The 15,137-nt window shown below is 36.1% G+C and overlaps 1 protein-coding gene across 1 annotated transcript; it reads right to left on the reverse strand.

Annotated features, from left to right (window-relative positions):
* Window positions 1-7,654: 7,654 nt before the first annotated feature.
* On the reverse strand, window positions 7,655-8,425 carry LOC108365205 (autophagy-related protein 36-like). The gene has a single exon (XM_017619186.1). The coding sequence runs from the start codon at window positions 8,423-8,425 to the stop codon at window positions 7,655-7,657; it is 771 nt and encodes a 256-aa protein (XP_017474675.1).
* Window positions 8,426-15,137: the final 6,712 nt, after the last annotated feature.

The following is a 15,137-nucleotide window of genomic DNA, read 5'->3' on the forward strand; positions in this document are numbered from 1 at the left end:
CGCCTTTACATCGCATGCCTTTGAGGATTATTGTAAGAAAAACCACATACAACATTTACTCATCACAACCGGAGTACCGAGAGGAAACGGGCAGGTGGAAAGAATGCACAAAATCGTTATACCCATGTTAGCAAAGCTGTCGCAGGATAACCCCGATCATTGGTACAAGCACATTGCAAGAGTTCAGCAGTACATAAACAACTCGGCCCCGAGAAGCACAAAAATAGCACCGTTTAAATTATTGATAGGATGTGACATGAGATTGTCAGAATCATCATCGTTGGACGAAATCGTTGAAAACGAAGCAATTGAGTCGGTCGAAGCCGATCGCAATGAAACTCGAAGATTGGCCAAGCAGGGTATTTCAGCAATTCAAGAAGAAAACCGGCGGAATTATAATCGTAAACGTAAGGAGAATGTAAATTATGAAGTCAATGACGTAGTGGCTGTAAAGCGCACTCAATTTGGTACGAATTTAAAATTGAAACAGAAATACTTTGGACCGTATAAAATCGTCGAAAAGTTGCCTCACGGCCGTTACAGAGTGGAAAAGCTAGACGAAGTGGAGGGACCTAATTCTACCTCCACAGTGGCAGAATATCTCAAGCCTTGGCGTCCAGAATTCGGGTCGAATCCTAAGTCAGGAGGGCCGAATGTGGGAGTGACAGACGGACATAGGACAAGAAGTGGACGTAGCTTTAACATAGTGACAGTGACGTAAGGGAATGCAACTCTGCAACGACAAGAGACGGACAAGATAATTGGAGAGATGAGAGGACGAAAGAGCGATTGACGACGACCACGTTATGAGAAGACAGCAAACGAACGAACGAACAGTTGACACTTTGGCNTTGGAGGGATGAGAGGACGAAAGAGCGATTGACGACGACCACGTTATGAGAAGACAGCAAACGAACGAACGAACAGTTGACACTTTGGCACCAACCAGAACGCAGCTCATATATCTAAAACTATTACTTTAATTAAATTAAGTACATACGTGTGCAACCTAATGTAAATCTTTCAATAAAGAGATATTAAATACATTAAATAAAACCACGTATTAAACAAATCCACATTTTGGGGGCTCGTCCGGGGATAAGCCAACCGGAGAAAAATATCATCTGCATTTCATGNGTATATGGGCTAAACAGAATTGACCACGTATCAGCACATGCTGAAAGGTTGCTTAGTATTTCTTTTGACAACTTGTTAAAACGCTATCGACTCTACATAAAATAATATATACAAAAGAACACTTGTATCTTTATAGAAGGCTCCGTTTTCTTCAGTCATCGAGGTCAGTACTTCTAACACATACGAAATATCGAACTTGTTATGAAATTGCTGGGCCAGCATGGGAGGCATCTACAATAAACACTTTCTGCTCAGATGATATACACCCATGCGAATATCTAGAGGCTACGCATTCGTGTGCATCTGGTTCGGTTTCTATGCCCGTAGCTTCGGTCACCGTAGGTTCGCTTATAACCCCTAGACAATACACGCTATTTAGACCGCAACCCAACAACTCAAACAAAAATAAAACATAAGTTATTAAGCACACTTTAACAATTGAAAAAAACGTATATAAGAAAAAGGAGTGAAATTTAATTTGGATACCGCTCGATGAAAACCCCATACACAGACGCGTGAAAAGATATTTCGGCCTGTCCTTGCCCTCCCATCCTAAGTTCTTTTGGTGAAATTTTAACCCCTTTTTACTTCTACACATCCATCCTAGAGTTCAGACCATTAAACGTTAAATTACAAGCTCATCATTTCCAAATTTTATTCATATAATAAATTCAAATAAAATATAGTCAAACTTAAAGTTAGCCAGTCAATCAGCACAAACAATATTACTCCAATTGCTGGGTATTTTACTCAAGAAAAAAAAATGTTACGCTACCCTAGTACTTTACTTTGTATGTACTTATTTATGTATATACTTATGTATGTACAAAAAAAATGAAGAGAAATCGAATTTGACAGCAACTACGTTTTCATATGAATATATAAGTAAGTATAAACATTAATGAAAACGCAGTGAGAAAAGAAACAAGCAATAGATGAAAATTTAAAATTGTAAGACTTACATATGTTCAATTTGTGGTGACAGCATTCCTATAAAGCGCTCCAAGGATGTTGATGTTGCCGATGACTCCAACAAGCAGGTGTGCTGGAACTTTCATAAAAATAGTTACATTTAAAACTTGCCCATCTCTTCGTTCTCACTGGTATTTCTTTTTTTTTTCTTTTTACTGCCGCATATTCTTTTATTTGCTTTTCTTTACAAAATAATTTTATTTTTATTTTTTTTCCCAATTACTATTTCTTTTTTTCACGCTTTCCGCATATAATATTTTACCCTATACACGTGCAGTGCTATTCATACACCTGCATAAAACAAAAACTTTTTTTTCCTTAGAATCAATATGCATTCTACTTTTCAGATTTTATTATTATTTATTTTATTTTTTTCCCGATCGTCGTCAAACTAAAAGGAGCTTAGCGGAGAAAATTCTCCAGCAATTCCTCTGTCCGCCGCTTCTTTTTGGAGAATTATTTTGCTATTAATATTAAGGCAGTCATACATATGTAGGTATGTGCATATGAAGTGAGATTCACTCAAACCGACATGAAGCGCATAAGGCTATATACAAATAGACGTAAGTACATCGTCACTCGAAATAGAAATCAATAGCGCATTTAATGGCATGTATGGTTAACAGCGATGATTTTTAGCTTGACTAGGCCGGGATTTCATTATCTAGCTAGGCATTAAATGCAAATTCTAGAATTAACGCGTACACACATATGTATATGTATGTACATGCATACATATGTATGTCACCTTATAAAATTTCCTTCTCTTAGTTTTTGACTTCGGTATTTACTAAAATTTAAACTGTTTTTCGGATATTTTTTTTTCAGAGGTTGAGTCCCCCTTTTCTTTTTGCGATTTTATTACAGCTCTTTCGGTTTCGAGTTACTGTGGAGTATACCACCCAATTTGCCTAGGCTTCGAGACCACGTGCGTTCAGCACCTAAGATGTTCAGTAGTGTCTTCCGTTGTCTTGCCACATCATATACATACATACACAAAATCCGGAGCTCTACGTATTGGATTACTTTGATTTGATAGAACCAAGGCACTTTAATAAAAACATAATAAAATAGTAACTCGATAACCTAGCACATCTAGCTCTCTTTATACTTACATTACTTTAAGAGGTTTCCTTAAAATAATTCTATATACTTATTTCGGAAGGTGTGTCTTTATAGCTCGAAATCAAAGTGAGAAAAGAAAGATTTTGATGTCGGCAGCAGATAACTTTTGACAAGCCTTCCAATCAGTCTTCTGTTAATAGTTAACAGAAGACTGTTAAAATGACAGCCACGAACAGTGCAAAAAATGGGATCTACTACCCTTTCCATTTCTATTACAACTTATAAGTAAACATACATACTGAGATAGTGCTAAAAATATTGAATGTTAAGAAGAAGAAAAATTAACTGAAATACATAGATGCCGCGTCAAACAAAAGTTCCTATCGGCAACCTAGTACAGGGCAAATTTTGCGGCTCTGCTGCAAAAATTGAAAGAAGGTTGCAGTTTAAATCCTTCTAGGTTTTATATCTTTCTGATGATAAAATTCCTTTTTATGGGTTTCTTCATCCTGTAAATAGTATAAGCAATTACCCTTTATGCCTATTACTTTACTTCTAACAAATTTCGGGGCGAACTTCGAACAGAATTTCTTAGACGCGTCGCTTAGTACGAAATTACGTCTATAAACCAAACCCCGATCGCGAATTTATTATTTGAACTTCTTAGGTTATACCTTTTGGCGGAATTTTCAAACGCTTTAGTTATATTGTCATTTAGTGCTTTAAGGATTAACTGAAGTTTATTATTTCTGTCCAGAACTTCTACGTCGAGCGATTGTAGTTTATGTATCAATTCATAATCTTGGCCATTCGATATCATTTGCTGACCGAATAAAGCATAGCTTGGTGAACCGAACTGCGAAGAGCTTCTCCGATTTGCGATAAATGTATATCCCATAGTCGTTGGTCTTTCGTTATATATGTTCTTATCCCTGTAATTATTGAGCGATTCACCCGTTCACTTGCATTAGCCTGAGGACTGTATAGCGCTGTCAAGGTAGGACGAACACCCCTATCTCTTAAAAATGCGGTAAATTGAGACGATTTGAATTGTTTTCCATTGTCACTAACAATGACTTGTGGTGTTCCAAAAACGGTAAAGACGTTGTCTTGGAGATAATCGCAAACTACGGTCGATGTAAATTTCTTATTTGGTTTGAACAGAGGGAATTTAGTTAACTGATCGAGGACTATGATTATACCGATGTTTCCTTGCTTGGGCCGTGTATACGGTCCCAGGAAATCTATAAACAGCTTTTGAAATGGATGCTTCGCTATATATTGTCTAGTCATAGGCGCGCTTAATGGAACATTGGACGCTTTATTTTGATGGCAAATTTCGCATTTTGCTATGAAGTCTTTGACGTCTGCTGTAAGATTTGGCCAGTACAAGTTCTTTGTCAAGCGCTCCAGAGTTTTCGCTACCCCTCCATGACATTTGTTAGGTGGGCAATGTGCGTTAGAAATAACATTCTCAACTAGTCCTTTTGGAATCCACAATTTCCAATTGCACTTTTCGCTTTCTTCATTTCCATTAGCACACTCCGTACGCTTATAAATATGTCCATCAATAATCTGCAAGTCAGGTAATCGGTCTTTTTGATCTGATATAGTCTGCTTCAGTTTTTCGTATTCATTTGATTGAAATTCTTTGGATTGCAAATCAACCAGCGGAAAATATTCTATCCCAGCCATTTCATCGAAGTTTTGGCGTGATAAACAGTCAGGTACAACATTTTGGGTACCTTTACGATGCTCAACTTTGAACTTAAAACCTTGAAGCTTAAGTGACCACCGTGCTAATCTTCCGGATAAATCGGGTTGTCTCATTAGCCACTGCAAGCATGATCAGTTACCTGTCCTTCTACGTAAGCCCTAAACTTTTTAAGACTCAGCATCGCCGCCAGACATTCCAGCTCTGTAACGCTATAGTTACTGTGTGCTTTGTTGAGCTTATGAGAAAAATATGCCACCGGTACTTCTACTCCTTCCTCATTCTTTTGGGATAGTACAGCGCCTACTCCTAATTTGCTAGCATCGCACTGGATAACAAAAGGTTTGCTGTAATCTGCATTATTTAAGACTGGAGCCGTAGAAAGTTTCTCCTTTAAAACCTCAAATGCTCGTTTCGCTTCGTCGCTCCACTTAAAACCACGCCCTTTCCTTAGCAAATCTGTCAAAGGTGGCGTTACTGCTGCGAAATTATCTACGAACCTCCTGTACCATCCTGCCATACCGAGAAAGCGTCTGAGTTGCTTAACAGATGAAGGTGGTGGATAATTGGCCACTGCTGATATTTTGTCGGAATCAACCCGAAGCGTGCCATTGCCGACTACATATCCTAAGTATTTAACTTCTTTTATACAAAATTTACTTTTCTGAATGTTTATTGTAAGTCCTGCGTTTCTCAAGCATTTGGCCATTTCTTTCAAAACTTTCATGTGTGTGTCAAAGCTGTCGGATACAATTAAAAGGTCGTCCAAATATACAAACACTTGATTTTTAATATTAAAAGGAACTACGCGACACATGAGTCTGCACAATGCCTGTGGTGCGTTGCACAACCCAAATGGCATAACTCTGTATCTGTATAATGGACGGTTTGGTATCGTAAAACATGTAAAGTCTTTGGAATCTTCGGCTAAAGGTATTTGCTAAAACGCGTGACGCAAATCTAAAGAAGTGATGAAATTTGCTTTTGGAAGCCGGCTGAGAATACCTTCGATATGCGGTAAAGGATACGCATCTTTTACGGTGAAACTATTCACTTTCCTGGAGTCCAGACATAGACGCACTTTGTTCGGCTTCTTAACCAGGACCACTGGACTCGACCAGGGACTGTTGGGGCTTTCTTCAATAACTCCTAGTTGCAACATTTCGTCAATCTCTTTGTGCACGAGTTTTTCAATTGCAGGTGAAATTGGAAAATACCTCTGCTTAACAGGTTTTGTATTGGGTGCCAGTTCAATTTTATGTTCCATCAAGGATGTTTTCCCCAAACCTTCTCTCTCGTATGTTGGAAACAATTGCCTAACGCGTTCAAGTGTTTTACTCTCTTCTTCATTTAACTCAATTTCAGAACTATCTTTCCTTTCTTCCACATCAATCTGAAAAATCAAGTTAGGGGCTATTTGATACTTTTTCCAAAAGTCTATTCCCAAAATTAGTTCTTGAGACAAGCTAGGTACAATAAAAAATTGTATCAGATTGTCTTTGCTTTTGTAATTAACTTTAAGAGACAAAGTTCCAAAAACAATTTGTTCGCGACCATCTGCGGTATGAACAAGCATCTGATGTCGTTTTACATTTGGGTCGGTAGAAACTTTCTGTGCTAGATTACCTCCTATACACGCAACTTGCGCTCCACTGTCTAATAAACCTAAAAGCTTTTTGTTCATTATGTTGACTTCGGCATACGGACGCAAATCATTCGATTTATTCCGAATACAAGAAATTGTACGCGATAGTTGTTTTTGATTGTTTCTAACAATTTGCCAATAATCTTTAAGACGGGTAGTTGAGCGTGTAGGTCGCTTCGACACCAACCCTTTTTCAAAAATCTGTTTTTTTTATCTTGTTGTACTTTTCTAGTCTCTGTTCGTACGGAATAATATTATGTAGATTCAAGTTTCTATTTCTAGGTTCTGCTTGTGGTTTGAGCACCTTTACTTCAACTCCAGCATCATAGTGTGATATTAGTGACTTCAATTGTTCTTTGTTTGGTCCTAGCGAAGGTTTGTCTTCAAACCTTCGTTCGATTTTAAGTTTTCCGGATGACACGTGCAACAGTTTGGTTTGTAGATTCCCGCAGCACCACATCCATAACAAAATATTGTTCGCTCACCTGTACAATCAAAATATCGGTGCCCGTCTTGACGACAGTTCCAACAAACCAAGTAACTGGACTTTGAGCTTTTGCTGATTTCTTCTACTTCACTTATAGGATCAGCCCCAACTAAGTCATCTACATCGAGTTCGTTCTCTATCTCACTAACTTGTCGACGTTGTTGATTGAATCGTTGATTGTTCGAATTGGTATTTGGGTTGGAATTCATTATCTCCTTTATTAAACTCTCGCCTTTTATACAGTGCTTTCGCAACTCTGCTAAGGAGTTTATAGGAACATAGAGCAGACTTTGACGTACTCTGGGCCTAAGACCTCTTTGCAACATTTCAACCAATTCGTTTTCTGGTAGTGGCCTAGAAAGATTTTGCGCAATTTTTAGTACCGCATTGCGGTAAACGTCAAATAGTTCAGACGGTCCCTGTTTACGTGCTCGCATGGATTCTTTTATATCCGTGTCGGTTTGATGCTCACAGAAATTCGGCCGTAGTGCTTGACATAAAGATGGCCATGTTATGCGATCGACTGTACGTCTATATCGCCAGTACCAATCCTTGGCCTCCAGAGAGAATAAGCTTTGAGCGTGTTCACACAAAATGTTGAAATTGCCGTTTAAGGTATCAATAACTTGCGACTCTATTCGATATATAAAATTGTCAACCGACGAGGGGTGGCATCAAATTTGCTATCCCAACTTGCAATCAAGTGCGCGAATTTATTCGAGTGGGAAGTCGGAATAATATCACTAAATCTGATATTATCGAGCTGTCTCTGAAATTGTGCGTTGGGACTTAAACTTTCTGAACCTATTGGCGCGTTACTAATTGGTTGTGTTCGATTATTATGATTATGGCAAGTATCATTTCGATTGACACTTTCTTGTGCCTGAGCCGGGTTTATGTTAAGTCTACTTAGTGCATTTAACATAGAATTTTCCAGCCTTTGATCAACTATTTGGATAGAACGATTTTCCAAGCTTTCAAACATGGTAGCTTGTCTAGCTGATATGATTGCTGAAACAATATTACGTATACGCCCCTCCTCATTATGGTTCTGAGGTGTGGACTGAGCATTGCTTAGGTTCGCCATATTATTTGGAACTTCTTGCATTGGTGGATTGTTAATATTACTACGCGCAGCCTGCGAAGTAGAAGATTCACTTTCGTCAGTCGCTAAGGCTGTTTGAGATCTAGTTTTAACCCCGCTAGTCTTATGAGTCAACTCTTTACTACTACATGTCGCTCTGCATTGAGGGCATGAGGTATTCCTCTTTAGCCAATTTAACAGACAGTTGCGATGAAACAGGTGCGCACATGCTGTCCGCAAAACGTCATCCTTATCAGATATATTCTCCTGACATATCAAACATAATAGGGATAAACTATCTATGCTTTGACGAACAGACATTTTCGTAGCTTAGGAAACCAAATTACCTTCAAGGGTACTAATAATGTGTTAAGTTCTTATATAACAATCGAGTTTTTAACAGTATATAGGTATGTTCATATATTAAAACAAATCTAGCTATTGTCTTAGCAGTGTTGTTTGCTACTTCTAGAATCCGGGCTTCCTCTCAAAAGAAAAGCCTAAATTATATATATATATATATATATTTATTTTTTTTTTTGGTCTTACTTTCTTAGGATGGATGTGTAAAAATACTATTAATGGAGTTTCCTCTAATGGAAACAAAAAAAAATGTTAAAAGCGGCTAGTATGCAAACTAATTTCAGAATATGGTGGGATTTTAATAAAAAAAACCGCTAAATTCCAATACATGTTACTTTGCAACTATTCAACTGAAACTTAATCAACTAAGGACGATACGCTAATTGTTGGTAAGAAAGACTAGCATATAGCCAAGTACGATCAAAATTCCATACACTTAGTTATCCGAATCTTAACTGATTACGACAATAAAAATTTGATAAAAAAAATAAATAAGAAGTATATAAGTACGTTCTTGGGAACAAAACCTACTAGGTAGAAGTGATTCACTAAAATTGAATAGAAATTTTCAAGGTTTTCTAAGGGAAATATTTTTAATGTCTTGTTTCTGGTATGATTATCATGAAACAACTAACAAGATCACCCAGCACGGCAACCGTGTATTTGTAATTACGTTTGAGAAAAAAATAATGTTTGATGACGTCATTTTTTAATCGGTTCTTTCATTCACACACAGGTTTCATTCCGTTTCATTCACATGGCGGCGAAAAAATGACGTCACTGCAAAAAAATAACTTTTTTCTCGCACGCCGTGCTGGGTGATCTTTATTCGTTCGTTCATGATTATAAGACTTACAGCCTTCACAATCGAAATTCCGATAACAACAATCAGCTGAGCCTCGGGCCTATGTATGTATATAAGATAATTCCTACAACAACATACCTACGACGCCCTACGTTGGGCGCCATTTTCTGTTATGAAATTGCTGGGCCAGCATGGGAGGCATCTACAATAAACACTTTCTGCTCAGATGATATACACCCATGCGAATATCTAGAGGCTACGCATTCGTGTGCATCTGGTTCGATTTCTATGCCCGTAGCTTCAGTCACCGTAGGTTCGCTTATAACCCCTAGACAATACACGCTATTTAGACCGCAACCCAACAACTCAAACAAAAATAAAACATAAGTTATTATGCACACTTTAACAAGTGAAAAAAAAACGTATATAAGAAAAAGGAGTGAAATTTAATTTGGATACCGCTCGATGAAAACCCCATACACAGACGCATGAAAAGATATTTCGGTCTGTCCTTGCCCGCCCATCCTAGGTTCTTTTGGTGAAATTTGAACCCCCTTTTACTTCTACCCAACCATCCTAGAGTTCAGACCATTAAACGTTAAATTACAAGCTCATCATTTCCAAATTTTATTCATATAATAAATTCAAATAAAATATAGTCAAACTTAAAGTTAGCCAGTCAATCAGCACAAACAATATTACTCCAATTGCTGGGTATTTTACTCAAGAAAAAAAAATGTTACGCTACTCTAGTACTTTACTTTGTATGTACTTATTTATATACTTATGTATGTACAAAAAAATGAAGAGAAATCGAATTTGACAGCAACTACGTTTTCATATGAATATATAAGTAAGTATAAACATTAATGAAAACGCAGTGAGAAAAGAAACAAGCAATAGATGAAAATTTAAAATTGTAAGACTTACATATGTTCAATTTGTGGTGACAGCATTCCTATAAAGCGCTCCAAGGATGTTGATGTTGCCGATGACTCCAACAAGCAGGTGTGCTGGAACTTTCATAAAAATAGTTACATTTAAAACTTGCCCATCTCTTCGTTCTCACTGGTATTTCTTTTTTTTTTNAAAAAAATTTTAATTTTTTTTTCCCCAATTACTACTTTTTTTCACGCTTTCCGCATATAATATTTTACCCTATACACGTGCAGTGCTATTCATACACCTGCATATACCTATTCACATATATAATTACAAAAACTTTTTTTTTCCTTAGAATCAATATGCATTCTACTTTTCAGATTTTATTATTATTTATTTTATTTTTTCCCCGATCGCTCCAACATAGCCACGTGCCGATCGTCGTCAAACTAAAAGGAGCTTAGTGGAGAAAATTCTCCAGCAATTCCTCTGTCCGCCGCTTCTTTTTGGAGACTTATTTTGCTATTAATAGGTGCGTTCGTTTAAAATCTCCAGCAGAAACCAACCAACTGCCAAATTCCGGCGAAATGTCATCTGTTCGCTCACAAGAGAGAAATATCCAAAATAGTACGCGAACAGAAAATTTGCAGAAACTTGCAAGTTAGACGAACAGCTGATATAATTTTTGTTTACATTCAAAAGTGTAAAATTTAAAACGTAAGAAAAGTTATCACAAAGTGTTATACTGACACAGTTTATTGATTAAACAAATAACTACTTATTTCTTACAAGTTTAATTAGTCGCATTTTGTAATTTTTAACTTCCAAACCATCAAATTCAATTTTGTGATTTGCGTAAATGCCAACCAGCTGTTTTGATTGCTGTTGGCAAAAATTTTTCCAGCAGAAACCAGCAGCTTCCCCTCAAAATGAAATGTCAGTTTGCTCTCTCAATTTCCCCTACTTTGCAAGTTTTTTGCGTACGCGAACGCAAAAACTTGTAAGTTTTGGTTAAACATGAACAATTAACAGCTACGCGAACGAACCTAATATTAAGGCAGTCATACATATGTAGGTATGTGCATATGAAGTGAGATTCACTCAAACCGACATGAAGCGCATAAGGCTATATACAAATAGACGTAAGTACATCGTCACTCGAAATAGAAATCAATAGCGCATTTAATGGCATGTATGGTTAACAGCGATGATTTTTAGCTTGGCTAGGCCGGGATTTCATTATCTGGCTAGGCATTAAATGCAAATTCTAGAATTAACGCGTACACACATATCGTCGCTTGAACAAATGATTGTCGTATGTTACATTTGACGACTTTTGGGAAATCGCGATTGAAGTTTAAAATCTGTTTTCTTGAAAACGACACGGTAGATTTCCTTGAAAATTTTATATGTTGTTTCTAGCTTAAGGAAATATTGAATTTATTATCAAAAAAAAAATTACACAAAATCTGCAACATTTATTGCTAATTTTATTTACTCACACTTTGTCGTATGTTACAGTTGACAACATGGTTGAGCTCAATTCATACACATACGGCAAATTACTAGCAAAATATAACACAAATCATATGAAATTTATTTTTCAGTTTTATTTGAACACCAAAATATATTAAAGTAAACATAAGAAAATAGTTCTTACAAATCTAGTAAATAAAATAATTCAATTCAGCTTCAGAAAAAAAACAAAGAACGTAGTATTATAAAAACAATAGTACCTTAATATAGAAAGTCCCTATGCCAACTTTTTGTTTATTTGCAAAGTGATTGAAAACTTACCAAAACTTTCAATTCTTTGGTTGCGAATTTCTTTAAAATGATGTTTTCAATTGAGAACTGTAATTAATTAAATGCTGTAGTAGTTGTTTTTGAATTGCATTAAGTTTAATTAATTATAGTTCCCAATTGAAAACAGCATTTTAAAGAAATTGTAACCACAAAAATTGAAAGTTTTGGTAAGTTTTCAATCACATGGCAAAAAGTTTAGATAGGGTATTTCTATATTATTTACATACTTAGTATGTATTTATGTATATGAGATCACATTTTTGATATGGTTCTGTAAAAGCATTTGTCTTCTTCTTTCTCCAAAAATGGAATACAACTTTGTAGGTCCTTCTTTTTATTTAAGTCTAGTTCCTTTTTTGGAGCAAGTCGAAGTTCTTGTCTCCACACATTCAAAATATTAGAAAATCTACCTTTACATTTTCTCAAGTCTACGATACTGTAGGTCACAAATTTAAAGGATAACTTAACACCTACTTTAAACAAATCAGATTTGGAATACATTAAAGATTTGCATTTAAAAAACGGAATATCTTTAAAATTCAAGCTTTCTGACTTTATAGAATAACATTTAAAGTCTTGCTGAGTCATTTGTAGTATGCTTAATTTTACATTCGGAAACTTCATGTTCTTTAGCAGTCGTATTAGAGAAACTTGGCTAGGAATTTCCAAATTCCGCAAATACTTCTCAATCGCGCTATGGACGCAGTCAACATGCTGTAAGCTGGAGTGTCCTGGCTCACTAAATTTTTGCTTGACTTCTTCCATATTTGGATGATCATGGATAAACTGAAGTAAAGCTGTTGCAGTTACGCGGTTTCTGTTTTGGGGACACATGAATCACTCCAGAGTGTAATGCTGTTCAAATTAGGATGATCAGTGACGATTTTTCTCAATATTTTTATTAAGGCGCTGGCAATATCATTTCCACTGCGTCCACTTAAAGTTTCGTTCCATAAAGCACAGTACGTTATTTTTTCGTGATTTGGTATAATAAGGGTACCAGTAAGATTGTAAACGGACAGTTTACGTTTATAATAGAAACTAGAGGCAAACATTTTTGGGAGAGTAAACACATTTTCTAAATCATATATTAAGACTGCGGAATTATTGTCAATATGTAGAACATCAGCATCGCGTTCCGTTTTTGTAAATATTTTTTCTTACAAATGTTTTTGATGCAGTTGTACCTCAGGCTCAGATTGTTTACCTGCATTGACTTTAAAAATGTGACATTTATCACAAATATCCTTTCTTGGTGCGTAGAAAGACAAATTAAAGCTTGTGTTAAATACTTTTCTGTAGACATTTACACTAACTGGATCAGGTAGAATTTAGTCATACATAGTGCAAGTGGGCCTCTAAATATTTTCTCGAGGTAGTTGATCTGCAGTAATGCGAGTCGATTGTAGGGAAACTTGAAATGTGATTTTTCACCTCTATAACTCGACTTTCTTCTGTAGGTTTTTTTCCACAATGTTTAAGTTTAGACTTAGACTCTACAGTGGCAACTTCATAATGCTTCGCAAAAAAGTAATAAATTACTCGTTCAGAAATTGAAAGAGTATTGAAGTAGTATTTTTTGCACACTTGCATGGTCTTGTTATTCGCTTTAAAATAAAAGTGAAAGCTATTTTTTTTCTTGGCTGATCCTGCCCTTTGCAGTTTGCCCTTCTGCGCATAACCGAACTTTCTTTACGAAATTACCATAAAATATTTGTTTTTCTGATGAGCTTAAGCTCCAAAAATAGCAATGAATATTCAGTCTTTCTTCTTGAGATATTTTTTTTGTACATGTATAAAAACATGATTGAGCGCAAACCGAACCAAGAGCTCTTCCAGGCCTTTCCACACCTTTACTGTTCACAAATGGCAAGCCACGGTCATGAAGACTCTTTCGCACATTTTGTTTCCACAATTCAGGATTTCGCTTCCTTTTTCGAGACAGAGGGGATTCGGAAAACGCTGAAACATATATATAAATTGGAAAAATTAATAGTTGAACTAAATTAAAAACAAGGGCTTAAAATAAAATGTTAAATTACTTACAGGCACTGCTAATATTCGACGGCAATTCGCGTAGTACACTTTCATTTATTTCTGGCGAAGAAATTAAAACGTTGCAAGCGGTTTCGTAGTAGTTTTGTAGCGCAGATTTATTTTCTGGAACATAAGTCGGATCCTTTTGTAGATCATCTGAAGAAAATCAGTTCCGCTGCAAGATCCAAGAATTTCTTCTTGCATCCTAAGTCATAAAAATTTTGTGGTTAGTTGCACATTTGATTTCAAATTAAATACTCACTCGTATATTTCTTGCGGGACATCAGGTGCCGGGGACTCGTCCGCGCGCTTCGACATCGCGAATGACACTGAAATTATTACGCTGAATGCTTTTTCAATAATACATACGACATATCTTTACTGTACCCGATTCAAATTTTGTCGTATGTGTTAGCTGACCTCTCACATACAACAATTTTTTGCTGAGCCTTCTAAACACTCAATTTATATGAAAAAATGTCGTATGTGCGAAACTTTTAAATTATACGACAAAATTACACTAAACCGCTTGTGACCTTGCACATACGATAAAATTATACCAAATATCTCGAAATCCAAAGGAGATATCAAAAAACTGATAAAGCCATTTTAAAGATCTTGATTTGTTTAGTACAGAGTTGGGCATTATTCGAATAAATTGTTATTTAGATAATTATTCGAATAAAATGTTATCCGTAATATAATTATTCGCAGATAACTTATTCACGAATAAATTATTCGTGAATAAATTGCTTGCGAATAATTTATTCGTTATTTTATTCGTTATTTTAAATAATGAATAAAAACTCATTTTTAACACATTGAGCCACCTTTTAGTTTTATTTCTATTTTCAAGGATTGTGAGTTAGCTGAACTCTGTTTACTATTTTATCAAGAATACTAGCCCATTCCCTCTGGTTTCGCGGCCCCTGATAAGATTTTTTGCGTTGGCCAATGCAAGAATAGCGTTGAAAACCAAATATGGGTAAAGTAAAAATTCTTAATTTAGGTTGAACAACTAAAGAGCAGAACCCTTCTCACACATATTTCTGCCAAAAAATAGCGCTCTGATGCTATATGCAAGAAAAAATTCCTTTCAATGTCATGAGCTTTACCGATGGTCTTATCTCCACTTGTGAG

This window comes from Rhagoletis zephyria, unplaced genomic scaffold (assembly GCF_001687245.7).
Source record: "Rhagoletis zephyria isolate East Lansing unplaced genomic scaffold, Rhagoletis_zephyria_1.1 Rzeph_scaffold_01801, whole genome shotgun sequence".
Lineage (NCBI taxonomy): Eukaryota > Metazoa > Arthropoda > Insecta > Diptera > Tephritidae > Rhagoletis > Rhagoletis zephyria.